This window comes from Podarcis cretensis (assembly GCF_951804945.1).
Source record: "Podarcis cretensis genome assembly, chromosome: 4".
Taxonomy (NCBI): domain Eukaryota; kingdom Metazoa; phylum Chordata; class Lepidosauria; order Squamata; family Lacertidae; genus Podarcis; species Podarcis cretensis.
In genome coordinates this window covers 6,227,501-6,255,359 of record NC_137173.1, presented here as the reverse complement: position 1 = coordinate 6,255,359, position 27,859 = coordinate 6,227,501, and the positions used below count along the sequence as shown (strand labels likewise).

At 45.1% G+C, this 27,859-nt stretch overlaps 1 protein-coding gene across 1 annotated transcript in view; it reads left to right on the top strand.

Annotated features, from left to right (window-relative positions):
• Positions 1 to 27,012, top strand: part of PGM2L1 (phosphoglucomutase 2 like 1) — a 43,668-nt gene extending 16,656 nt beyond the window's left edge. The window contains exons 3-14 of the mRNA XM_079973793.1: positions 3,645 to 3,751; positions 6,318 to 6,402; positions 7,647 to 7,730; positions 10,469 to 10,662; positions 11,851 to 12,040; positions 12,147 to 12,244; positions 14,188 to 14,368; positions 15,989 to 16,082; positions 16,860 to 16,989; positions 17,617 to 17,806; positions 20,637 to 20,770; positions 21,612 to 27,012. Coding sequence (XP_079829919.1) covers positions 3,645 to 3,751; positions 6,318 to 6,402; positions 7,647 to 7,730; positions 10,469 to 10,662; positions 11,851 to 12,040; positions 12,147 to 12,244; positions 14,188 to 14,368; positions 15,989 to 16,082; positions 16,860 to 16,989; positions 17,617 to 17,806; positions 20,637 to 20,770; positions 21,612 to 21,714 — 1,590 coding nt within the window. The 3' untranslated portion in view covers positions 21,715 to 27,012. The remainder of the gene's footprint in view (positions 1 to 3,644; positions 3,752 to 6,317; positions 6,403 to 7,646; positions 7,731 to 10,468; positions 10,663 to 11,850; positions 12,041 to 12,146; positions 12,245 to 14,187; positions 14,369 to 15,988; positions 16,083 to 16,859; positions 16,990 to 17,616; positions 17,807 to 20,636; positions 20,771 to 21,611) is intronic.
• The last annotated feature ends 847 nt before the right edge of the window (positions 27,013 to 27,859 follow it).

The following is a 27,859-nucleotide window of genomic DNA, read 5'->3' as shown; positions in this document are numbered from 1 at the left end:
TGTTGTGCTAGCTTTGCAGGTTATCTCCCTTACTGGTGGTTATTTTCTTCGGTAATGATTTCTTGTTGCATAAGACAGCATTCTTTGGCAAGTGGGTTAAGGCAGGTTTCCCCCTGAACTTCAGGAGTTCTTGAAAATCCTTGTTTGTCTTCTTCAAGTCCTCTGTTTCAGGTTTATATTTGCATTTTGGTGAAGGCTAAGTCTGGGAAATCATTTTGGGAGACTGCCAACTACATTGCTGGTTTTGACTAAACATTTGCATTTTGCATTGACTAGAAAATAAATAAGTACAGGGCTGGTCCAGCTTTGCCATGCCAAATACAGTGGTACCTTGGGTTACATACACTGCAGGTTACAGACTCCGCTAACCCAGAAATAGTACCTCGGGTTAAGAACTTTGCTTCAGGATGAGAACAGAAATCGTGCTCTGGTGGCGCGGCAGCAGCAGCAGGAGGCCCCATTAGCTAAAGTGGTGCTTCAGGTTAAGAACAGTTTCAGGTTAAGAACGGACCTCCAGAACAAATTACCGTATTTTTCGCTGTATAGGACGCACTTTTCCTCCTCCAAAAAATAAGGGGAAATGTGTGTGTGTCCTATGGAGCGAATGCAGGCTCCTTGGCTTCAGCGATAGCAACGCGAAGCCTCCGAAGCGCAGAGGGAGCAGAGGGAGCTCCGGAGGCTTCGCGTTGCTTTTGCTGAAGCCTGGAGAGCGAGAGGGGTTGGTGCGCACGACCCCTCTCGCTCTCCAGGCTTCAGGGATAGCTGCCTGAAGCCTTTGGAGCGCAGCGCAAGTTCCTGATGCGCTCCGGAGGCTTCAGGTTCCTTTTGCTGAAGCCAAGAGGGTCTTGCTCTCCCGGCTTCAGCAGAGAGGGAGAGCTGCACAGCGCCCCTTCAGCCAAGCGGGAGGAGAATTTTTTTTTCTTGTTCTCCCCCTCTAAAACAAGGTGTGTCCTATAGAGCGAAAAATACGGTAAGTACTTAACCCGAGGTACCACTGTACAGGTATACCTTAGATTATTGAATAGAACTATTTGATATATGTTGTTTATTTTAAAGTTATGTTTATATTATGACTTTTTTGTATTGGATTAGAGTGTTATAAAACCATCTTTGTTGACTATTTTGTTGTTTCTTCAGCTTGTAAACTGACTTGCATATAGTAATGTAGAAAGGCGGTATACAAATGAAAAGTGAAATGAAATGAAATATTTAGATTGGGAAGATTATTCCCCTTAGGACAGACTGGTTAACGGCCTTGGGTTGCATATGCCCTCCTGTATCGTATCCTGGCTGGCTTGCTAATACCATTTGGAACTATTTGCTAATCAAGCGCTTAGTGTGGTGCAGCTGCTCTCCTCTTTTGGCACACATCTGCCTGGGTTGCAACTGGCAGGCTGGCATGGGAATGGGGAGTTGGCCTCCTTTGGCACCTTACAGCTCAGATTCTGGAGCTCCCCGTTCTTACGCTTTTGTGGGGAAAAGAGGCAGTATGAAACTATGTCCACCATTCTCCTTGCATGAATTTGCAGACCCCCAAGCCCTTCATGATGTCCCAGCTAAATCTATATCAAAGTCAGCATGATGGGGGAAAGGCTTTGCAGTGCAGTCATACTGAGCCTCAGATAAGCATGCTAACTAGCTGGTCAGCAATCTCATGACTGAGATTTCTGCTGGCCGTGGCTGAAGTGCCAGGAGCTTAATCAGCATTCAGGTTTTGAGCCTCTCTCTATGTTGGCTTTGTGCTGAGCCAAGAGAAGAGGTGTCCTATGGTACACAATCTGAGCCACAACCATGCTGGATTTGTGGGAAGCTGAAGAAAAGGGGCTTTTCAATATGAGCAGCACCATTATTTCAGCCATTCTGAAAGTGAAATTGGTACTAAAAGTTCTCCCAGACCAAGTAAAATTACAAATTGTGGTATTGCATTTGGAAAGGGTTGCTTGCTTCCCTATGGAACCATCTGCTTAATCAGAGACCTCAAGTGCAGACTACTATGAAACATGCTAGGGCTGGCATCAGTTGCATTTTGCACTAAGCATAATTTCTGATGCCAAGTCCTAGGGACTCCTTGGAGAGTCCATGGCGGAGGTCTAGTTTGGATGTTCATACCACAGCTGAATAAACCGAGATGAGCATGATCCATTTGCCCATGCATGTCATCCTCATGCAAAAAACCAATGGATTTCTGTATGGTAGTGTTTTTAATGTCACTTTGTACACTGTTTAGAAATACTTTTAAATAAATAAATGACCGCACCAATTCTCACTGTGCAATAATAAACCAGGAAGTCTTCAGTTAACCAAAGTTTCCTGTTAATGTCTAAACATGGCCACCATGGTTACCAAGTTTGGGAAAAGACAGGTTCTTAAAACACGGGTTGAAGATGGCTCACCATCCTGGCCTATTCCAAGCCTGGTAACCATATTTTAAATATTTTTCCTGAGTGGGAAAGGGTCTGTGAGTATAGGCACAATATTTGTTCATATTAGCTAATTAAACCGAGCTATGGTGGTTTGAATTGGGCCACAGTGTTCTACAACTGCAGATGCCATGTTTGCTGGAGACTATATGAATAAGTAATAGCCATTATTATGTGAAGAATAATTTGCTTTACTGCTGAGTAAATAACCTGAAACTGTTCTTAACCTGAAGCACCACTTTAGCTAACGGGGCCTTCCGCTGCCGCCGCTGTGCGATTTCCTTTCTCATCCTGAAGCAAAGTTCTTAACACGAGGTACTATTTCTGGGTTAGTGGAGTCTGTAACCTGAAGCGTCTGTAACATGAGGTACCACTGTACCATTCATTGTGAAGGTTTGCTGACAGGGGTGGGGAACCTCCAGCCTGTGGGCCAGTCTTCACCTGCTGCCAAGGTTGTCCCATAAGGTTATTTTCCCCAAACCACACCCTCCTGACCATCAGTTTACATCACTGGGTGATGTCAGCTGATGTGTGGAGTTCAGTCCTGCTTGGCTGCTGCTTTGCTAGTGAAGCAGACCCTTTCCTCGTGGGTCGACTTTAGAGAAATCCCGTGGTACTACCCATCTTTCAGTCGCCTGGCATAATTGCGACATCAGATGATTGATAGGTGGGTGGCCTTACCCACCTGTCAGAGTTGGCTCATGGATTGGGGGAAGCTAAAGATTTGGCTCTCTGGGCCAAAAAGATTCCTCATACTGTACCTGGCTTACTATGTAGGGAACCTTTTCATTGAATAGCACTGGAGACAGTTGGTAAGGGTGAATTAAAGTCAAATTTATGGATTCCCTTTTGTTTCTCTTGCCTTGCTGATGGCAGTAATCAGTGCCAGATTTGAGACTATGGTTGACCAAGGTTCAGATGTTCCACCTGCTCCCCAACCAGGAGGCTTTGGGTAATTAATTTGGTGTAGCCAACGTTGCAGGACTGATGTGAAGTTACTAATGAGAAAACATTGTACTATAGCTTCTCCTGAGATTGCTCAATAAAGAAGGAAACAACTCTAATTGATAATATAATTTGTCCACCATGACAAATTCAGATTACATAATTGGGACAGAGAATTCTTTATTACAACTTCCCTGTGCCAGTGGAATAGGGAAGGTCTGAAAACCTAATCAAATAGGAGGCTTTATGCATGGGACTTCTCTTTTTACTTTCCTGCAGGGGATGTATAAATACCTTGAGAAATCGTTTCCAGACTTCAAGCAACGTGGTTTTGTTGTTGGATATGATACTCGAGGCCAGATAACCAGCAGTTGCAGCAGCTTAAGGTATGGGCTTTGTTGGGAGTAGAAACAAGATTGCCATGGAATGACTAAGTCCCCTTTGCACTAAGCAGAAATCAAACTTTTAAAATTTGAAGATGAGAAGAAACATGGACTATATATCAGTTCTTTTTGAATGTGAACGTCTGTATCTGAAAGCGACACGAAGGCGTAGCCTCCGTTCTGCCACATTACAGATCTCATTTCAGTCATAAGGGACAGTTTGGTGGCTGAAGTCAGGCACAGAGTAACTCAAGCCATGGATTTGATACTTAGGCATTACACCTGTTGCACAGGCCTGGCTCTTTTCATTAAATGCATAATTTGTGTCAGGTCCTACAGATAAGGCCTAGGATCAGGCAGATTTGCAGAACCTCTGCCCAAGCCTTCCTGATGCTTTAAAAACTTCTCTCAAAAGCCACTGAACTATTTAATATGAGGCCAGTTCAAGAGAGACCTTCTGGCAGTGTGTGTGTATTGTTGTATTTTCTTTGAGTTTCAGTAGTTTAGAATTAGAGAGCAGATATGTCCCATGTTTGGCACATTACAGACATCATATTGTGCCCCCTGGAGGGAGAGTGAGAGAACCATAGTAGATTTGGAGTGCAGACAAACATAGTATAAGGAATATAGCCTACCTTCCTTCTCGCCTTGCAACTCAAATGATAGGTGTTTGTACCAGTGAACTGAATGCTGACTCAGCTCTCCGTCTCAAGCATAACACAAGAGGAGCCCTGCTGGATTGGACCAAAAGCCTAGTTGCTTCAGCATCCTGTTTCCCACATTGCCCCGCACATGAACAAGTAGCACATGAACAGCATAGCCCTCCTGCTGTTCTTTCCCCAGTGCCACGTCCAGAGGCATATGCTGCCTGCCTCTGATCCTGGAGGTGGCATATTGCTGCCATGACCAGCAGCTGTTGATAGCCTTTTGCGCCATGAATTCGACTAATCCCCTCTTAAAGCTGTCCAAGTTGATTGTCATCAAGCGGGACTTCCCTGTATTCTGTCCTGAACTGACCCCCACTTTCAGTGTATCTGAAGAAGTGTGCATGCACACGAAAGCTCATACCAAGAACTAACTTAGTTGGTCTTTAAGGTGCTACTGGAAGGAATTTTTTTTGTTTTGACTATGGCAGACCAACACGGCTACCTATCTGTAACTGACCCCCACTATTCAGCTACATTAGATCCCTACTATTCAGCTACATTAAAAGGTAAAGGTACCCCTGCCCATACGGGCCAGTCTTGACAGACTCTGGGGTTGTGCGCCCATCTCACTCAAGAGGCCAGGGGCCAGCACTGTCCGGAGACACTTCCGGGTCGCGTGGCCAGCGTGACATCGCTGCTCTGGCCAGAGCCAGAGCCAGAGCCGCACACGGAAACGCCGTTTACCAGCTACATTAGATGATCCCAAATTATAGTCTTATTAGATGAGGGGGAGAAAATCCTCCATATCCACTTTCTCTGCACCAGGCACAATTACCATATTTTTCGCTCTATAAGATGCACCAGACCACAAGACGCACCTAGTTTTTGGAGGAGGAAAACAAGAAAAAAAATATTCTGAATCTCAGAAGCCAGAACAGCAAGAGGGATTGCTGCGCAGTGAAAGCAGCAATCCCTCTTGCTGTTCTGGCTTCTGGGATAGCTGCGCAGCCTGCATTCGCTCCATAAGACGCACACACATTTCCCCTTACTTTTATGGAGGGGAAAAGTGAGTCTTATAGAGCAAAAAATACGGTATATATTTCTCTGTCATATTTCCCCTTATGCACCTTAAGAAGCCCCCAATGGTGCGCTCTTTCCTTGTGTGAGAGTAGCTCCAGACTCCAAATTATTTTGATTGCCTGTCTCTGCATGTTTTTCAGCTCTACAATATCCTTTTTTTGAGATGTGGCAACTAGAACTGTGCATAGTATTCCAGGTGTGGTAATACAATAAAGGACCCCTGACCATTAGGTCCAGTCGTGGCCGACTCTGGGGTTGCGGCACTCATCTCGCTTTATTGGCCGAGGGAGCCGGCGTACAGCTTCCGGGTCATGTGGCCAGCATGACTAAGCCGCTTCTGGTGAACCAGAGCAGCGCACAGAAACTCCATTTACCTTCCCACCGGAGCAGTACCTATTTATCTACTTGCACTTTGACGTGCTTTCAAACTGCTAGGTTGGCAGGAGCAGGGACAAAGCAACGGGAGCTCACCCCATTGCGGGAATTTGAACCGCCAACCTTCTGATTGGCAAGTCCTAGGCTCTGTGGTTTAACTCACAGCTCCACCCGCGTCCCTTAGATACTATAGATACTTAGATACTATAGAACAATACTATAGATGCCTATAAAAGCATAGTGATATTTGCAGTTTATTCTTGATCCCTTTCATAATGATTCTTAACAGGGAAGCTACCCTTAGCTGCCCTACATTGGGTCAGGTGACATTACCCATTTATTTCTCCATTTGCCACTTTCTTCTTCTTCTTCTTTTAAAAAAGGAAATGGGAATTTGTCTTGTCTTAGGATTTGGGGCAGAGTGCAATGGACAGGAGAGCCGCATTATCATTCTTTGTCTTCCACAGACTTGCAAAGCTCACAGCAGCAGTCCTGCTTGCTAAGGGTGTACCTGTCTACCTGTTCTCAAGATATGTTCCCACTCCTTTTGTGGTAAGTCCGTCCTTATATTATTATTATTGGGAACATGGCCAGCAGGTTCTAAACTGGATCCACATCTCCAGAGCGAACCCTTATTGAATGTTGTGGCACAGCAGTCCCTGGGGTAAGAAATGAATGTTTGGATTGATCACAGTTTGTTTGCTGTAAGGGCTAGCATTGACATACGGTAATGGAGCAGTGGTGTGCTTGATACTTAAAGTAGAAATTAGAATTCTGAATAATGTCAGGCCTTGGCTTGATGAAATTACCGGTATATATCCTCTGGTGATCCTTTGCTAGAGTCGGAATAGGTGACTTGAACCCCTGTTTCAAAACCATTTGAAACCTGTTGCAACATCGGCATGTACATATCAGATGCTTGGGGGTTATTTTTTGTTTTGTTTTTGTTTTCACTATTTATTTTGTGCTTTTACCCTGTATTTTTATTTTGCCAACCACCCTGAAATCTTTGGATGAAGGGTGGTGTATAAATTTGATCAATCAAATAAATAATTAAATGGGGGTGTGGTGTGAATATGTGTTACCTGAAGTCTCTTGGAGCTGCAATTCTTTCTCATACCAGAAATTGCACAAATAACATTACAGAAGGTCTGCCCACTGAACATATCTCGACTTATGGCAGATGTGCTCTTCAAATGTATGGATTACCATTATTACCGTTTGTAGCACTTGCTTTCCAGAGTCGTGAAAGGTCAAAATCCTGGGCTCCAACCCATCTCAGCATGCGCAGTAGACGTTTGAACTCTTCCCTTGGGTATGGAGTGGCTTTTGCTTAGAAACAAAACCCGAAGCCTTTGCTTTCATGTGCCTGGGGCTTTCTGGACTGCAGCCTTGGGTGCAATACAGAGAGAGCTGAACATGTTTTCAGGCCTTTTGATATCATTGGAATGTGCATGTCTTCCGGGACACAACACCATCTTGGGCTCAGTTAGGCATATTGATTTTTCTGTATCTTTGGCACTAAACTTAGGAACAGCTCTGAGCACTTAGAATAACTTGCTTGTTTAGAGGATATGACTTGGGAAATATCTAGGGATTCTTCTTTTGTTTAATAGCAATGTTAAGCCAAAAACGCTGCTTAACTCAAAGGTCATACTGAATGGCAGCTGTCATTCAAGGGTCCACATATTCTTCTTGCATCAGTTGTCCAGACGCTTGGAATATCCTGAGTTCCTATCTGGGCTGTTTCGGAAATCCTGGCATGCTGGAGAGTGAATGTGGTTTTTGTCTTGCAGCCCTACGCAGTTCAGCAGCTCAGAGCTGTAGCTGGGGTGATGATTACTGCTTCCCATAACCGTAAGGAAGACAATGGCTACAAGGTACGTCAGAGAACTCTCTAGATGCCTGCTAGCTGTTAACAATCCTTTAAATCAAGAGTCTAAGAAAAGATCTGTGTTAGATACTGTAATTGTTTGGGGAAAGGTCCTAAATCAGCGGTAGAGCAGACGGTCCTAGATTCAGTCCCCAATGGCATATTTAGTTAGGGCTGGAAAAAACTCCTGTGTGAAACCCTCAAGAGTCACTGCCAGTCAGTGTAGACAGTACTGAGCTAGATGGATTCAATGGTCATATATATATATATATATATATATATATATACACACACACACAAAACATATCATCCTTAATTCCCCCCCCCCCGCCCATAAAACAACCCCCTCCCCCCCAACTTCCCTCAGTTCCAATCTCTGGTTTCTCTATAGAAGCTATTCTCTGCATGTTACAAAATTGTATAAATCCTTAATTTATCTGACTGATTATTATCAATAAAAAGTTTGTGAGTGTTTATTCAAAGCCTGCCAAGGAGTCCAGTTCACTTTGTTGCCTCTTTAAATACTTTGTAAAAGGTTCCCATTCATCTTTAAAAGTCACAGTTATCCTTGTCCCATAGTTTATGTGTCAGTTTTGCCAGTTCTGCATAGTCCATCAGTTTCTCTTGTCGTAGTTCTTTAGTCGGGGTTTCCTCATTCTTCCATCCTTGTGGATGGATCCAATGGTTTGACCTGATGTCAGGAAGTTTCCAGACTGTAATATTCTGGAAAATGATCAAGAATGGAACACCACATACTGTATGTTCTGTTAGTGGAATAATTGCCTTTTAATGAAAATAAACGCATGCTTTCTGCTTTGGTTCTTTGGCCCCTACTGGTTTGCACAGACAATAAATCAGGAGTAGGCAACCTAAGGCCCATGGGCCACAAGCGGCCCACAGGGGTTGTTTAACTGGCCCACTAGCCGCCCCCGAACCGAATAGATTTCTTGGTGAGTCCCCGCGCGCTGCGTTAAACTGGTGCAGCCACGGTGCAGGGACTCTCTTCCGTGGTGCCGGAAATTGTGCCTGTGCATGCACAGATGGCGGAAATCATGTCCGCACAGACGCCAGAAATTGTGGGCGCGCACAATCCGGCCCACAGAGGGATCTCCACTGGAGTGAACCAGCCCAGGCGAAGTAAACCTAGCTGACCCCTGCAATAAATTGTTCTTTTTTCTGTGTTTATATGTAAAATGTTTGCTAAAACTTGCTGAGACTTGCTGGTGGGGAGAGCTCAGTGCTACTTGCAGGCTTCCCATAGACAAACAGATGTAATAGTAATAGTAATTTATTATTTGTACCCCGCCCATCTGGCTGGGTTTCCCCAGCCACTGTGGGCAGCTTCTAACAAAGATTAAAAATACATTAAAATGTCACACATTAAAAACTTCCCTGTCCACTGTAAGAACAAGGATGCTGGGCTAAATGGACCTTTGGCCTGGTCCATCTGCCAAGCTCTGCTGATAGGATGATGTTGGGTGAAAATACCCTCCAAGGGAGAGTGAAGGGAGTTTTTCACACTTTGGTGAAAAGACTTTTTATTTTGACACCCCCAGAGTATTGAAAGCTGGCATTGTAGGTGCATTTCCATGCCATCAGATATCATTTTAACACAATTTTAAAGGGAGCCTGCCTGAATGAGCAGCACAGAGCAACAGGAAACCCTCTCTTTCCAAATAGCCCCTGGCCTTTACAAATACTAGGGTTGTATTCAACTAACTTTTACTTGGAGCGGACTCATTGAACTTAATGGCTATAAATAACAGGTTTGTTGATTTCAGTGGATCTATGCAGAGTAAAAGTTGGTTTTTGATATAATTAATTACTGTCTTTACTATGAATTTCTAAAAGTGGATAATAAAACACCAACCACAGCTTTTTATTATTCTGATACATCAGACTATCAAATATTGACTTATTTGCCCTTCAGAGTTCTTTCCAAAGTGGAACTTAGTTCTGTATTGCTAAATGAGCATGTATGTTTATTGATCATTTCAATTTTGTTTTCAAAAATACAAACCAAGTGGAGAATACTTACATAGAAAAGTGATATACCAGCACCGTTTTTGAAAAAGTGTGCTGCTGTTGCATTTTATAGATCAAGGCTTTTTCAACCCAAATGAAGTTAAAGCAGGCAGAACAGCAGATATGATGCTTAGCTTCTTACAGTAGGCTACAGTCTAGCCCTGCAAGCCCACCCACCCACATTTCTCTCCAGGCACGCAGGAGGTATTAGCTGGACAGAAGCACTTGAGGAGGGCTTCTAAGGAGCCGTGGTCTGGTGAGACTTCTGAGAGCCAAGTATAGATGGCTGAGGGGCCACATTGGCCCCCAGGCCTCAGGTTCCTCACTTTTCTCGTAGAGCTTGCATCACTACATGCATTCTTTTTCTTCTTTTTTAAAGAATTTTTTAATTAGTTTTCTTTTCTATTATTTAAAAACATCTCATATCAATAACATACATATTATACATGGTCACCCCCTCCCTCCCGGACTTCCCTCAGCTTCCATTTCTGATTTATTGCCTCCTTATTATACCACTGTTTTATACAATCCACTATATCATTCCTTCATCACGTTAATTGTTCTTTATCAATAAAGATGTGAATGTTTATTTAAACATCACCACATGCACTCTCGTGTTATAGTTGCTGAACGTTTGGCATTCAAATTTTGGAGTGCCCAGACCCTTCCCAGAGGTCTTGCAGTGATTGAATTCTTACCCTTTCCCAACTCTCACGTTAGGTATACTGGGAAAATGGCGCTCAGATCACATCTCCTCATGACAAAGAAATCCTGAAGTGTATAGAAGAATGTGTTGAGCCGTGGAACGACTCCTGGAATGAGAATCTGGTAGAAAGCAGCCCTCTCACGCGAGATCCCTTGAAGGAAATCTGTGCAAGCTACATGGAGGATCTGAAAAAGATCTGTTACCATAGGTAAGAAATCAAAGCACAACTCCTGTAAGCATCAATTCCATATGTTAGAAGCCCTCAAAGGTGGAGGTTCAGAATTGGAAGCAGGTAAGATGCAAATGTTTGGTTTGGGCATAGATATTTGAACAGGGAAGAGCAGAAGAAGAGTGTGTATTTTTAAATTTTCGTTTATAAGACCACCTTTCTGGACAAAGACTTCTGAAAGATGGCCACCACTGTAGAGGAAAACTTAGTTGCCAAAGGTTTGACTGAATAAAAATGATGTAGCCTGGTGCCTGAAAATTGAGAACAATGGAGCCAGGCCACATTTCCCTGGGGAGAATAATAATAATAATAATAATAATAATAATAATAATAATAAAATTTATTTATATCCCACCCTCCCCAGCCGAAGCTGGGCTCAGGGTGGCTAACAACAATCAAAATAGTCCAACATTCTAAAAACATTCATTATAAAATTAATTAAAATCAAATTAAAATCAAATTAATGGCAACCATCAAGCAAAATTCTGTGCAGATTGCCAGATTGCTGCGCCCTGACCAAAGGCCTGGTGGAACAGCTCTGTCTTGCAGGCCCTGCGGAAAGATGTCAGGTCCCGCAGGGCCCTAGTCTCTTGTGACAGAGCGTTCCACCAGATTGGAGCCGCAGCCGAGAAAGCCCGGCCTCTAGTTGAGGCCAGCCTAACCTCTCTGTGGCCTGGGATCTTTAGGATGTTTTTATTTGCAGACCGTAACTTTCTCTGTGGGACATACCAGGAGAGGCGGTCCCGTAGGTACGAGGGTCCTAGGTTCCACGAATGAAGGGGCCACCACTGAAAAGGCTCATTCTTATGCGGCCACCTTCTGCACCTCCCTCAGATTTTATGTTTAGTTTTGTATTTACTCCCCCCCCCCCTTATTTGCTGTAAGCCACCCAGAGAATTTTACCAGACAGAGCACTTGAAGTCTAGGAGAAGGGCAAAGGTAACAGCTGATCCCACATTAGATTTGCTGGTTATCCATGTCTATCATTTTTAGTTGCAGTGTCCCATGAAAGCCTGGCTCATTCTGCAAATGCTGGACAGGTGCTGTGAGCTGTTTTTATATGAAGTCTGCTTTGGCGTCTGGGCATGTCACCATCTCATGTGATGCCACATCACCTTTTGGGAACAGCAGGTCTCCTAGTAATCCATTGTGTTGTTTTCTTTATAGGGAGCTGAACACAAAGAGCAACTTAAAATTTGTTCACACGTCCTTTCATGGGGTTGGGCACGACTACGTGCAGCTGGCTTTTCAGGCATTTGGCTTTGAGCCTCCCATTCCAGTTCCTGAACAAAAAGACCCAGATCCAGATTTCTCCACTGTAAAATGTCCGAATCCTGAAGAAGGAGAATCTGTGCTAGTAAGTTTGGCAGGCGATTTCGTCAACAGTTCTGTATGTAAATAAGGGTGGGCGAAACCGACTGGCTGTTTTATGTTGAGTAAAAATAATAACTTTCCTCTTCCAGGAATTGTCTTTGAGGCTTGCGGAGAAGGAAGGTGCCAGGGTGGTGGTGGCAACTGACCCTGATGCAGACAGATTAGCTGTGGCAGAACTGCAGAAGAAGTAAGCGTGTGTTTGTGTGTGAGAGAGAGTTTACTCTGTGAAGGGGAAAAGACAGGCAAGTCTTGTGGGTGTTCCTTGAGATGCAGACCCATACCGAATAATGTTTGAATATCTAAACTTTTGTTTTAAAAATGACACCAGTAATTGTAAGTGGGGTGGTGGTAAGGTAAAGGTAAAGGGACCCCTGACCATTAGGTCCAGTCGTGACCGACTCTGGGGTGGCGGCACTCATCTCGCTTTACTGGCCGAGGGAGCTGGCGTACAGCTTCCGGGTCATGTGGTCAGCATGACTAAGTTGCTTCTGGTGAACTAGAGCAGTGCACGGAAATGCCGTTTACCTTCCCGGCGGAGTGGTATCTATTTATCTACTTGGACTTTGAGGTGCTTTCGAACTGCTAGGTTGGCAGGAGCAGGGACTGAGCAACGGGAGCTCACCCCGTCGTGGGGATTCGAACCGCCGACCTTCTGTTGGACTCGATGGCCCTTGTGGTCTCTTCCAACTCTATGATTCTATGAAGTCCTAGGCTCTGTGGTTTAACCCACAGCTCCACTAAAAGCACATATAGCTGAAGTTCCCTGTGCTTCAGATATTCCAAGAAATTGAATTAAAGGCTTGGAAGGGACATGAAAATCCTCAGATTCCTCTATAGTCCAGGAATATATCTGCACCTGCTTCTCTCAGGCCACATCAGAAGAGAAACAAACAGATACACAGCACCAACGCATAAAAGCAGCCTGGTTTCTGTTTTCCCTTCTGCCACCATCTCCATCCCCTCCCTACCACACCATTATCCCATGGCTCCGTTCCAGTTAGCAAGCTCTTAGATTGTTTCTATACTGTACACAGCAAGGATCAGGGCTTTTTTCTTTCAGGGGGTACTCAGGGGTACTTGGTACCAGCGCCTCTTTTGTAGTTGTTAAAAATTGTGGCACTTACTGTAACAACTTTATGGTGAGTACAGGCACCTATTTTTCTAGGAAAAAAAGCACTGGCAAGGATGCTCCCAGTTTGGGAGCAGGGAGTGCTTAGGGAAATGCCCAAAGGTTCCAGTGTGCCTATAAGTAGCAAAAATTGCAGAAAAATGTGGAGCTGTTCTTGTTCTCTTTGTCCTGGCCCATCTCATTTCCCCTTTGCTACCAGCTTGTTCTGCCAGATATATCTCCCTCTCTTTCTTTCTTTACTCCTCTTGTTTCCTTCTCCATAAACCTTCCAACTGGGAGACTTTTCTGCCACAACTTATTCTTCTGAGTTCTCCTAGTACTCTCCCTGCCTCTCCTTCCATCGCTAGTTCTCAGGCCACTTCCAAATAAGTCTGTGTTGAGGGATGGGTGATTCACATACCTGCAGGTTTCTTGCAGCATCTGGACATTGTTGTCGTCATCAGGATTCCTGCCCATATTCCCACATCCACCTATTGGGTTGTTTTTATTTTGATTATATATTATGATTATATCATGATAATATTTTGATTACATGTTTTGTGGTTACATATTTTGATTTTATTCTGTGAACTGTCCCGAGACCTGCGGGTTTAGGGTGGTTTTAAATTCAATTAAAAATAAATAAATCTCAATTTACCCATCCTGTGAAAAATCCAATAACTTAAAAACAAAAATCACCTGTTGCCAAAGTCTGAATTGTTTGAAAAATTAAGCCTCAACCTGAAAGTCCCTTTCAAATGAATGACTCCACAGTTCAATGAGTGCAGGGGAGGAGCTTCAGTCACCTGGGAAACTCTGCTTCCTGGACCGTTCTGAAAACGATGGAGTGTTGTATTGGCACCCACATTTAAGAAGCCCTGCTGGTGGACAAGTCTCCTCTTCTGCACAGAAGAAACTTTTAAAGCAGCCATTGTGTTTGTTGCTGCGTTCCTCTGTGTTTTGGATTCTCGTGCGTATTCCTTTTGACCTCTGGTGCTCTCCTCCTCCTCCTCCTCCTGCAGTGGCCGCTGGAAAGTCTTCACTGGCAATGAGCTGGCAGCGTTGTTTGGGTGGTGGATGTTTACTTGTTGGAAGGAGAATTGTTCCAAAGATGCCGACGTCAAGAATGTTTACATGCTGGCCACCACGGTCTCCTCTAAGATCCTGAAGGCCATCGCACAAAAAGAAGGATTTCACTTTGAAGTAAGAGCTGAATGGCGTTTAGGGTTGTGGTTTGGCTGAGTAAATCCCAGCTGTCTTTGTACAGTGCTACCTCGGGTTAGGAATTTAATTCGTTGCGGAGGTCCATTCTTAACCTGAAACTGTTCTTAACCTGAGGTGTGCTTTCGCTAATGGGGCCTCCCGCTGCTGCTGTGCTGCCAGTGCATGATTTCCATTTTCATCCTGAAGCAAAGTTCGCAACCCGGAACAACTGCTTCCGGGTTAGCAGCGTTTGTAACCTGAGATACTACTGTACAGGGTGCATCTGACCATGGTGGGGTATGGAATATTACTACATTCATTATGAGCAAAAGGAGAGAACTGAAGCTGCTCTGGGAAGAAGAAGAAGAGTTTGGATTTGATATCCCGCTTTATCACTACCCGAAGGAGTCTCAAAGCGGCTAACATTCTCCTTTCCCTTCCTCCCCCACAACAAACACTCTGTGAGGTGAGTGGGGCTGAGAGACTTCAGAGAAGTGTGACTGGCCCAAGGTCACCCAGCAGCTGCATGTGGAGGAGCGGAGATGCGAACCCAGTTCCCCAGATTACATGACTACCGCTCTTAACCACTACAGTACACTGGGAAGGAGCTCCAGGCAGAAGGGGAAACTTTTGAGCATTTGGGGTGGAATTCAAAGGTCTTTTTAAAGGACACGCAAGATGTTAGAAGGAATGAAGCAGTGAGCACCTCCTCACTTATGCCTTTGACATGTAATAAGTTATGCTCAGAGGGGACCCATTGAAATTAATGTAGAACTTAAGTTAGACCCATTTATTTCAATGGGTTTACTCTGAATAAATTTTTTGTGGGGGGAGTATCAAGTTGATCCAGATGGTGTGCAGATGTACAAATTTGGGTTCGGGCAGGATCTGTCTTTTGGTTCTTGCAGGCAATTTATCTAGCTCTGGTCAGCTTCAATATGATATATAATGAATTTATAGAGTGCAATGTGATTAGATTGCAAGGGCTGAGATGATTAAAGCTGTAGAGAGAGCGCTGACTCCTTTTCATTATTGCAACTCTTACTGCCCTCTAGTGCCCCTTCTGGAGCACAGCTGCTGTGGCATCTTTCTGTTTTTCTGAGAAAATCTGTTTAGTTTGTTAGGCCTTTCAAGCCTTCAGTTTCTGTTTTGCAGCACTGTCCTTGTGTGCAGTTTAAACAGGGCAGACTATTATTCTAATGGTCAAAAGAAATTGTTTAGTTATGGTAGACTTTTGAGAAAAGGAAACTTCAGTCGCGTCTTCCAGGACCACTGATCTTGGGCCAGAGGACTGATTTTAATTTGGGTACCATTCTACAATGTGCTGGCATATAAGAAGGAACCCTTTTTGCCCATTTAGAGAGCAGAGGCAGTACACCTGGTTGGCTAGGGAGTTCAGGGATGCTCCCTTGGGAGCCATGCTTAGCGCTCTCTTCTGAGTAACCTTTTCCCAATCTTGGGTGACCCGGCTGCAATTCTAAGCCCACTCAGGGCTGCCTACTTAAAAGAAAGTTGCTCTCAGAAGGCCTCCTGGAATGAGCAGCTTGGTGTATTTGCGTGCAGTTGGCATGTTCCATGAGAACGATTTGTATTAAGTGAAGGCACCTCCCTGTCTTTCAGGATACACTCCCTGGCTTCAAATCGATTGGCAGCAGAGTTAAAAACCTCCTGGACAGCGGCAAAGAAGTCCTTTTTGCCTTTGAAGAGTCCATTGGTAAGCACAGCAAGTGTTGGGTGCTATGCCAGGCAGAGCCAGAGCCCAGCCCTAGAATCTGGCCTCTCCCTTCAGGCTGTTGTTTCCCATCACTCCATTGCATGGTCTAACTCTCAAACTCTTTGTGTTTGGTTCTAGCATCGTATAACCTTCTGAATAGATCCCTTGAATGCAGGGTGGAGGAGCGGGTAGGCAGTGATCACTTAATGCTTTGCCTCCACTTTGATGTAAAAAGGGACCTATTCTGTAATGACAGCCTTGAACCCCCCCAGGCCTACCAACTTAGAGTTGAGATTTCCGCGTACAGTGGTGCCTCGCAAGACGAAAAGAATCCGTTCTGCGAGTCTCTTCGTCTAGCGGTTTTTTCGTCTTGCGAAGCAAGCCCATTGACGGATTAGCGCTATTAGCGGCTTTTAGCGGCTTAGCGGATAAGCAGATAAGCAGCTTAGCGGCTTAGAAAAGGGGGGGGAGAGGAAAAAAAACCCCGCAGGAACTCGCAAGACATTTTCGTCTTGCGAAGCAAGCCCATAGGAAATTCGTTTTGCAAAGCGCCTCCAAAACGGAAAACACTTTCGTCTAGCGGGTTTTCCGTCTTGCGAGGCATTCGTCTTGCGGGGCACCACTGTATTAGATGCTCGGATGAGCTGGATAAGGAAATTTCTAGGAAGCTACTCTTTGTGTTTGGTTCTGTTGTACAGAAATGTTAAGATGATGGATTTAAGCCGACATGTGGATAAAATGAAACAAAATGCTGTTTTGCAAATTTTTGTTTTCCAGGCTTCATGTGTGGCACTTCCGTGCTGGACAAAGATGGCGTCAGCGCAGCTGTGGTGATCGCAGAAATGGCTGCTTATCTAGATACCAAGAGCCAAATGCTGGCATCCCAACTAACAGAAATATATAAAATGTAAGTTATGTGCGTCATCATCGCTATTCTGATTTATTACCCGCCCTTCGCCTGAGGTCCCAGGGCAGGTTACAACATTAAAACACAATGCCGAAGACAGTTAAAGCGACTTTCCATCACAGAAATTACTCTTGGAGCTGGTTGCATCAATTCCAGCTACTGAAAAAGCCATTACTAGAACTATAACTTAAAGCTTGATCTTGCTTTTCTCCTCCTCCACGTTGTTTCCTTGTGTGTTGTGCCTTTTTAGATTATAAGTGTGAGGTAGGGAGTATCTTGTGGTACTGATTTTTGTAAGCCATTCTGGGAGCCTTTTTGGCCAAAGGGTGACGTTAAATGCTTTCAATAAATAAATCTGAATGGAAAAGAGTAGGAATTGTCTTTCCTGTGTTTTTGCCTGTGAGATAACTCAGAAATGTTGGAAGTGGCTGAAGGGGTAGTTTTCAAAAAAGAACTTCTGGCAGCACCTTACTTTATCCCTTTTCTGTGCCACCATTTGTAGAGACATCATAGATACGTTTAGTGATATGAAGGACTCTGGTTTGTGCTTAGCTTTCCTTTCTTTTCCTAGTGACTGAATTTAGAGATCTAGATTACCGTGGCTGACTATATATTGTTTTTGTGTAGGTATGGCTACCACATTTCAAAAACCTCGTATTTCCTGTGTTATGATCCTCCTACTATCAAAAGGATATTTGAAAGACTCCGAAACTTTACATCGCCTAATTCTTACCCAGCAGTTTGTGGCACTTTCAGTATATTGGACATCCGGGATGTGACCACTGGGTATGACAGCAGCCAGCCAAATAAGAAGTCGGTGAGTTGTGCGACTCTTATTAGGAAGCTGTTGCAGATCATTCTCATAATAGCTTTAATCTGAATCCCTTTGCCTTGCAACCCTTTGCAGAGTTTTCAAGTAACAGAGGTGTTGCTTGGAGGAAATCAGTAATTAAATTGTAGGCTTGGGTGTTGAGAAGGAGAAGCGAGTACGTCATTTCAGTCTAGGCCAGTGTTTCCTAACCTTGGGGCTCCAGCTCTTTGTGGACTACGACTCCCATCATCCCTAGCTAGCAAGACCAGTGTTAAGGGATGATGGGAATTGTAGTCCAAAAACAGTTGGAGACCCAGGTTGGGGACACACTGGCCTAGGTTCTGTCAGGCTGACCACCTTTCAGCAGGTGGGTTGCCACTTTAAAGGAGGAAACCCATAAAAGATCATATTGGCATGCAGATACTTATGATGGTTCACATAAACTTCAGCTGCCTTATGTGTTGAGTTGCAGTTGAGCACAGTGCAGAGTTTTGTGTGCTTCGATCACAACAACAACAACAACAACAATTTATTATTTATACCCCGCCCATCTGGCTGGGCCTCCCCAGCCACTCTGGGCGGCTTCCATAGAAAGCAAAAATACAATAAAATATCACACGTTAAAAACTTCCCTGAACAGGGCTGCCTTAAGATGTCTTCTGAATGTCAGGTAGTTGTTTATCACTTTGACATCTGCTGGAAGGGCGTTCCACAGGGCAGGCGCCACTACCGAGAAGGCCCTCTGCCTGGTTCCCTGTAGCTTTACTTCTCGCAATGAGGGAACTGCCAGAAGGCCCTCGGCGCTAGACCTCAGCGTCCGGGCAGAATGATGGGGGTGGAGACGCTCCTTCAGGTATACTGGACCGAGGCCGTTTAGGGCTTTAAAGGTCAGCACCAACACTTTGAATTGTGCTCGGAAATGTACTGGGAGCCAATGTAGGTCTTTCAAGACCGGTGTTATATGGTCTCGGCGGCCGCCCCCAGTCACCAGTCTAGCTGCCACATTCTGGATTAGTTGTAGTTTCCGAGTCACCTTCAAAGGTAGCCCCACGTAGAGTGCATTGCAGTAGTCCAAGCGGGAGATAACCAGAGCATGCACCACTCTGGCGAGACAGTCCACAGGCAGATAGGGTCTCAGCCTACGTACCAGATGGAGCTGGTAAACAGCTGCCCTGGACACAGATTTGACCTGTGCCTCCATGGACAGCTATGAGTCCAAAATGACTCCCAGGCTGCGCACCTGGTCCTTCAGGGGCACAGTTACCCCATTCAGGACCAGGGAATCCTCCACACCTGCCCGCCTCCTGTCCCCCAAAAACAGCACTTCTGTCTTGTCAGGATTCAACCTCAATCTGTTAGCCGCCATCCATCCTCCAACCGCCTCCAGACACTCACACAGGACCTTCACCGCCTTCACTGGTTCTGATTTAAAAGAGCACAAGCCTGCGTATTAAAATTACATCCACATCCCATGTTCCCTCAACAAAAAGTAAACTCCGGTCAGGACTGAGTCTGGTTCAAAGATACCTGGCACCAAATTCCTCAGAGCAGAATATGAAATTGTTAGCCTATATACAGAACAGCCTTCCCCAACCTGGTGCCCCCTAGATGACTTCGGCTACAACTTCCATGAGCCTCAGCCAATAGGCGATGCACTTTGAAGCATCTGGAGGGCACAAGGTTGGGGGTGTAAAACAGGCTAACTGGATTCAAAATCCTTTAGGAGGACTCTTCTTGCAGTGTTCAAATATTTTTTTCCTCCTGCCAGAACTGGCTAAGGAATTTACCATTCCTAACTTGAGAGTCAAAGGAACCTCTCTATAAATAAACAGTAGTTGACGAATGCTGCTGTATATACCGTATTTTTCGCCCTATAGGACGCACTTTTTGACCTCCAAAAATGAAGGGGAAATGTGTGTGCGTCGTATGGGGCGAATGCAGGCTTTCGCTGAAGCCTGGAGAGCGAGAGGCGTCGGTGCGCACCGACACCTCTCGCTCTCCAGGCTCCAGGAAGCTATCCGCAACTCCCCCCGGGCGCGCATGGCCCTGTGCTTCGCGCAGGTGTCCGCAAGCCTTGCGCGCCCGGGGAACTCCCCCCGGCACGCAGGGCTTGCGGGCGGCCTTTTAGGACGCCCCGTGCTTCGCGCAGGTGTCCGCAGCCTGCCGCCCGGCAGGCGGGGCGCCCTGAAGCAGAGCGCCCCGTGCGCCGGACAGACATCCGCAGCGTGGGGAGCCCTGCAGGAGTTCCCCGCGGGGCTCCCCACGCTGCGGATAGCAGCCTGCCGCCCGGCGCGCGTGGCGCCGTGAAGCAGAGCACCCCGCGCGCCAGGCAGACATCGGCCAGCCCCACAAGCTCGGGGGACAGCGGGGAGGCGCAGCGCCGCCATCCCACTGTTCCCCGACCTGGTTTTGGGGGGGAAATAAAGGGAAAAAAATTTCCTTTATTTCCCCCCCCCCCAAAAAAAAGTAGGTGCGTCCTATGGGACGGAGCGTCCTATGGGACGAAAAATACGGTACTTTGAACAAGGTCTAACTAGTTCATCGATGGGTTCATTTGCACAATTCTGTAACTTAAAATCGCAGAACAGCAACGAACATGTGACAGATTTATTTGTACCGTGCCATCAGTGCTTTAGAGAGTAAATTCAGGTCTACAGATACTATCACCATCATAATGCAGCGTTTTTAGTCTTTGGGTTGAAACTTGTCCACAAAACACTTAACTGGAGCACTTGATATTTAATTAGTGGGTGGGGGGAGGCTGCAGGAACCCCTACATCAATTTCTCAATGATTTTTCTCCTGATATCCTGCTGCTCTTGTTGTTGTCTCTGCAGGTACTGCCTGTGAGTAAAAACAGTCAGATGATCACCTTCACTTTTCAGAATGGCTGTGTCGCCACCCTTCGGACAAGTGGAACTGAACCAAAGATAAAATATTATGCAGAGATGTGCGCACCACCGGAACAGAGGTGGGGAATTCTGTTTGTGCCATCACTCCCATGGGTTAGGTTTTATGCCTGCCAGTGGTCCTGTGAACAGTCTTGTCTGAACCAAGCATTTAGAGAGTAGGAGGGCAGCTATTAAGGATTTTCATTTCCTTTTTCTTTTTTTATCCCACGCTTCCTCAAAGGAACTCAGGGCAACGTGCGTGGTCTCTTCTCTTCTCCTCTCCCCCCCCCCCCATCCTCACAACAAGCCAGTGAGGTGGAATTAATTGAGGGAGAGTATTACTGGCCCAAGGTCACCTAGTGAAATTCATGGCTCTGGTATTTCTGTGGTCTAAGACCATCATCACAGCGGTCCCTTTCTCACTGACTACTCTCTCACATCTTGTAGCTGACGCAATAGTTGTTTGCCAGCTGAGACTGTGTCTCTCCTGTTCAGCCCACCACTCATGGCCTATAAGATGTGCCTGAACTGACACTTTTTTGCTGAAGCTAGTGGAAATGTACAAGCAGGAGAGACCCTTTGCCATTGGAGGCAGGCTTCCTAACTTCTCACTTGATCTCTGCAAAGTCCAGCCAGGCGGAGCATGCATGGTCTTCTGATAGCTAGAGCATGAAACTCTTAATCTCAGAGTTGTGGATTCAAGCCCCATATTGGGCAAAAGATTTCTGCATTGCAGGGGTTTGGACTAGATGACCCTAGTCCCTTCCAACTCTATAGTTTTATGATTCTGTGACAGCAGAGTAGCTTTGGCATGAAGAAGATGAATGGAAGTCTGATAGAACTTTTCTTTTTAGAATGTGAGTTGGCATTTTGGATTGTGGAGAGGTATCTTAATAACCTCTGACTCCTCTTCCCTTTTAGCGACACGGTCTTCCTGGAAGAGGATCTACAGAACCTCATTGATGCCCTGATTGAGAATTTTCTGGAGCCTAGTAAGAATGGACTAATCTGGCGTTCGGTGTAGCCTTCCTCCTGCTGCTGCTGCCATTGGCTGTGATAGCAGTCACTCCATGCACTGCGTAATGTGGAACAAAGGAACCAAGATGATAACTCCTGTTTGCATTTATATATATACAATATATGTATATATATATATATATATATATATGAATGCCTCTCTCTGTGTGTGTGTGTTTTATATATAGATATGTATGTTCCTTAGCCAGCATATTTATATGGAAGCAGTATCATTTTGTCAGCTTTCTTTCCAAAATGAGAAGCAGATTACCAGACAGCTTTGAGCTCCCACAAAGATCCATCAAGCCAAAAGGAAAGGGCTGAGCAGGTTCTGGCAAATTTGCCAGGAGTGATTGGTGAAAGGGACTTCCTCTACCGCCGCACCTCAAAAACGAAATAAACGCAAACCTGGAGGCTTTCCTGGCTGCCGCCTTGTATTAAACCAGTGTTGGGTATCTGAAGTCTTCAACTTGCTCAGTCCCTTGGCAGCTGGCCTGGATGATCATATTGGACTGGCAGAATGGTCCTGCTTCCTTGTAGCTGTTTTGAGTGTAGGTATCTTTACTGTACTGTTGAGTCTTACCTTTTTAAACAAATCAGTCTGTTCAGTAGAATTCAGTACTTAGGGTTTTCTAGTGCAGAAGTTGTTAAAGGTTCCAGCTCTTTAAATCTCTTCTTTTGAAAGGTGCTCTTTGTGCATTGTATTCTTATCTGTCTGTGTATTTGCTGAAGTTTACTCGACAGTTAAGCAGTAGTGGCAAGCTATATCATATGAGGTGTAGCTGGCTAGCCCTGGGGCCAAAGCAGGTATGATGGACCACCTCATTCCTCTTTTGGCCCTCGGACTGCCTACTGGGCTTCTTGGAAGTTAGGAAGCAAAACAGAATGCAGACCTCTTGGCTCAAGGGAATACAAAATTGATCATTGCTGTGCCTGCTTTGCCTTCACCTGCCACCATTAGAAATCCTTCTAGTCTAGACATACCAGCTTTGCCCCTGCCACTATTTTAAAGTCACAGTATCTTTAAAATAAACAACCTACATCAAATAAAGCAATATTCAATAATCCATCCAAATCTAAGAGTAAACAGTAAAGCATCAGCGAATAATAACTAAGCAGTTTGCACCTATCAGTTACAACAAAGAATTACTAATCTATAATCAATAAAGATAACACCAAATCGCAATGCATAAAATACCACAAAACCTACAAAACCATGTAAAAGGGTCAAATGGAGAAACAGACACACACAACTAATAATTATTATTTTTTTAAATATCCCTGAACGCCTCTCTTCCCAGCTGGTTCTGCTGTTCTCAGAGTCATGAAAAGGCTCCCAGAGAGGGCTGGAGACTTTTCCAAATGTTCCTTCCAAAACTTTTCCAAATGTTCCTTCCAAAACTGGCGAGGGCAAGGCCGAGCTTCTGGCTAGAGTAAAAGCCCTTCTTGTGTTTCTTGATGCGAGAAAGTAGAGGTATACTGCCGGGGCCGCAACATATCTCTCATTGTCTGCAATTATATAATTGGGGGACCTCAAGCAGTCCTGTTGTCTCTCTGTATCCATGATTCTTTGCCTGACCACAGATCTTGCTTGACCCAGGCCCAAATGGAGCTATTGGTCATGGGAGCCTCCAAGCTGCAATGCGAAATGGTACAGCCCAGACACAGCTTTGCCACCTCAGAACTAGACATAAAGCCCGCTTGGTTAAATTGATCAAGTATATATTTGAAATAGGGAGAAGTCCCATCCATTTCCCCATCTGGCACTGCCAAAGTTTCCAAGCAGATTTTTTCTTCTTCTTCCAAACCCAGTAGCTTCTTTCTTCTGAGTTGACGGAAAAGTTGAGTTTCGGTAGCCCAGTTAATATAGCTTTGCCACTGTTGCTTGACTTTGTCCTCCTCTTTCTCCTTACGCCCTTTGTGAGTTGGATCTGATAAGGTGGTGCAGGTGACTTCTGTCCTGATGACCCAGCTTTAGGCCACAGGGACAAGAAACTCCATTTCTTGTACATCCGGGTTGGGGGTTTGGGGGGAAAGAGGGGGATTGGTGCCAACTGGAGCTTTTGCTCTGTGGCATAACAAAGTACCTTCGTGGTATCTGAATGTATGTGGGCAGCAGGAACTTGCTTGTATTGCACGAGACTTTCGGGGCAAGATCCACCAGGAACTCGTCCTGTGCGCGGGATGTATTCCTGTTGTGTTTTGCCGTTGATTTACATGCAATATTTATTTATTATTTTTATTATTTAATGCTTAAATGCCTTCCAGGTTGTTCGTATATATCTGAGTGAAATGTATTGAATGCCAAAAAACCTTCCTTTTTATTTTATTTTTTACTCTTTGTTTTCTTTTTCATTTACTGTATATTTGAAAGTGCTGCAGCGTAGCGAGGAGAAATTACGAGGGGGCAACTAAAGCGACAGAGCTGCCCCAACCTACGTGCCAGAAGGCATCCAAAGACAGTGGGGGCAAATGTTTGCCTCATGGGAGTTTTGTCATCCTTTAAGAATCCAATTCCCATCTCCTTAAAGAGTTGCTGTTTAGAACAGAGAGAGCAGAATCCAAGGCCTTAAGAGGCTCTTTCTGAATCCTTTGCTGATTTGGGGGGGGGGAACCCTCTTTCTCTGGTTTAGTTTGAACAAACATAAGTCATGGAAGAACAAAGCAACATGTTTATTGACAAGTTTTCTACCTGTAGAGAGGATAGCGGAGGTGGCAGCCTAGGTCCTCCCAATTCACATGATGGGGTGAGTAGCTTAGGGCTCACTGTCGGATTGATTCTGTCCTGGGACAAGAGTTTAAGAGAGGGGGGCATATATTCCCTACCCCCAAAATGTATGGGAAAGAGGGCTATGGCTCCAGTTTAGTTTCCTGAGAATGCTGACTTATTAAGGATTTGATTATTTCTGCTGGAACCGCTGCTATCGGTGGGTTTTTTTTTTATTTTCCCAATTGTTCACAATGCTTGAAAATCCATCCTATTCCATTGGGGGGAGTTTCTTTTTCTTCTCTTCCCTGCTTTTCTTAACTGTGAAAGATCACCTCCTCCTCTTACCTCACCAATGAGCAACATGGAGGTCCTTTGGGCTTCTGCTCCCACCCTCCTTCCCTGGGGGGTTTCTCTTGACTGATGCCAGGAACATTTATAATGTGGCATGACGGGCAAAAGTATTTGAAACCACTTCAGAAACACACTGTGGTTTGTTTAAGATGCCTCTTCCCTTCTAAGATGTTGGTGTGGAGCGATATCACCAGGTTGTTGTATGATGATTTGATAAGGTGGGGGATGGTTTGTTGTTTTGCTCTTTCAAATCTTGAAATGATTTGCTGAAAGCACTTTTGTCTCCTGAAATTCTGTAGCACGGTCTCTGTGCATGTCTCCTCAGAAGTAAATCCCAGTGAATACAGAGGACTTACTCCAAGCTAAAAGAGTATAGGTTTGCAGCTTAAAATGCAGGCTTTGAAAAAGCAACACACACACACACATGAAGTTTGCTAGTTGAGAATATTTGTAATTCACTTTGGCTACTTGATTTACTTGAGCATGCTTTTGAGAAAACGTCCCCTTTCCTACCCAATAAGAAAACGTCTTAATGGTCTTCATCGTCTTAACTTTGTTATGACAAAAAAATGGCAACCACTGTTTTGGGAATGGGTGAGGGAGAGAACAGATTTTCCCTTGTAATATCAACTTCAAAGGAAGAGCCTAAAATCTGGTCTCATTTTTATTATGGAGAAGACTCCCTTTCTGGTGCAGCCTTGCACTTGATGAATCACATCCCATAAAGAAGCCCCGCACATGCAAGCAAGATTTTTTTCCATTATCAGCAGAGTCCAGTGCTATAGTGGGCTCTGTATACTTGGAGCTCCAAATCACACTCAGTAAGTTTTTAAGTCCTCATGCCAACAGAGTGTGTTGAAATAACCTTTAGAAACTGGCAGGGCACACCCCCTGCCCCAGTTTCTTCCAGCTCCTGCCACTCCCTGTGCCAGGTTTACAAGTCCCAGGTGGGGCCCTCTCCTGCGTGTCTTTCAGCCTTGACTGCTGCCTGAGCAGCTGTGCTTTACGCTGACAAGGGAGCCCAGCAACATCTCGGGGAGCTGAACTCTCCTAGGCCAAATAGGGAGAATCACAGCAAAAATTGGTCAAGCGGAGATGAGTCTCTTTGACTGACACGCTCTTGGTTCTGGTGAATGGAGCTTCGTAGCTCACCTGTGCCTCACTGCATCCAATTTCATCTCACTTAAGGATGCTTTCAGGGCATGCGGAGTCATGCTCTGCAATGTGCGCTTGCGCAAACAAGCACTGGAGCTTGTGTAGAACTTAAGGTCATAAAGCATTCTGTTGATTAGTGTGAAGATAATTCAGTTTTTTGCAGGTGGGGCTGACCATTCTAGTTCATAGATGTTTGACTCAAAGCAAGACCTTCCTTCATAATTTTTGTTCAGTGTGTACTGAGACTTTCAGAAATGTGTACCGCTTCTTCTGGGCTGTTTATTGCAGACAGCCCAAGTGCAGCAGGAATGCCAGCTGAAATGGGACTCGGTTGGAATACTTGTTTGGCTGCCCCAACCCAGCAACATCCCAGGCTATAATGTGGCACCTCCCCCTTCCTCTTTTCCCAAAGCTCCAGACTGTTGAGAGACTTCAAGAATAAATAGAGAGAGAGTTTTGCCTTTTATTGGAAGCACACATCATATGTGCCATAATGAGAGACCTTGTGTGTTTCCTCTGGGACCTTGCAGCGTTATCTGCCCCTCAAAAGCTGGAATGGTAGGAGTTGAGGGTGTGATTCTTACAACTGATAAGATTCCACGTCTCTTCTTTTTGTTTTGTTCTGAAAGATGCGCATGTCCTAAGTTTACATAGGTGTACCCTTCCCGCAAAACAAGGTGTGTGTAGTACAAAACACGGAGTACAAAAAGCAAAGCGAGGCTTCGCCCCTTACTGTGCCTGCCTTCGTTTGGTAGCCCACTTAGCTTGGAAGGAGGTGATGCACTTAGCACCTGCCCAGCCCAACCTTCAGCTTCCTTTTTATGTATCCTACTTGACTTCATTTTCAGGACTGTTGCTTTAACCAGGGTAGTCACCATCTTGGACTGCCCTTCAACTGAATCTAAAGAGTGGTACCAGGCAAGCTTTTCATTACCCTTCTTTCATTTCAGATGTGCTTTTCTGCCTAAGAGACAATGGGTGTATTATCAATATGGACTGAAAATTTGCACTTTGATTCTGTTGGAAGTATTTTTTTTGTGTCTGGATTATGAAGTGGGTTTAGTTGAATAAAGTGTTAAGTTAATAAAACGTTCTCCTTGTAGAAGTGTTCTTCTGTGTCTTTGTTTCTCCAGTTTTTGAAAAGGACTGCGGGAGGGTTCTTGGTGACCAGAGAATTTCCTGGGCTCTCTGGACAGAGACTCAAACCCTTGTTTGATTCTAATTAAAACCAAATTGTGAGGCAGATGAATTTTGCCTTCTGTGCTCTGTGTGGGGGGGGGTTGCAGTCTAGATGCAGCCTTGCTTGTGGCTCCCTGATGGACCCAGGGAGGCAACAGGGCAGCCAGGGTTATATAAAAAGGTAATGAAGGAATGGGTTTCCCAAATCTAAAACCTGACTGTGCAGTCAGTCTGAAACGAAAACCATTAACGTAAGCACTTGAGCAAATGTGTAACAGGAACCCAGCTGTATAAACAATAGCTCTCTCCTTTATCAGTCCGTGACCCTTAATGGATGACCTTGTCAGTGGAGACAGGATGGCAGAGCTGGGGCTCCTCTTGTAAGCACACTGACGCACAGACTCTACAAGACAGGAGGCTTTGCGCAGCTAACCCCAAGCTAGAACAGCGAGATGGAGCGCTGTGCAGCGCTCCGTCTCCCTGTTCTGGCTTTGGGCTTAGCCGCGCAGCCTGCATTCGCTCTATAGGACGCACACACATTTCCCCTTAATTTTTGGAGGGGAAAATGTGCATCCTATAGAGCGAAAAATACAGTATGTCCCCTCTCAGTCCCTAACAGGAGGGCTGTTGTTCAGCATTCCAGGCAAGCCAGAAACTTTGCAGCAGTTGGGCTGCGGGGAGAGAGAAACCAATTTTATTTGAGTGCACGCGTTGCAATCGACATAAGAAGAGGCTTGCCTAGTTTAACTATGTGCTG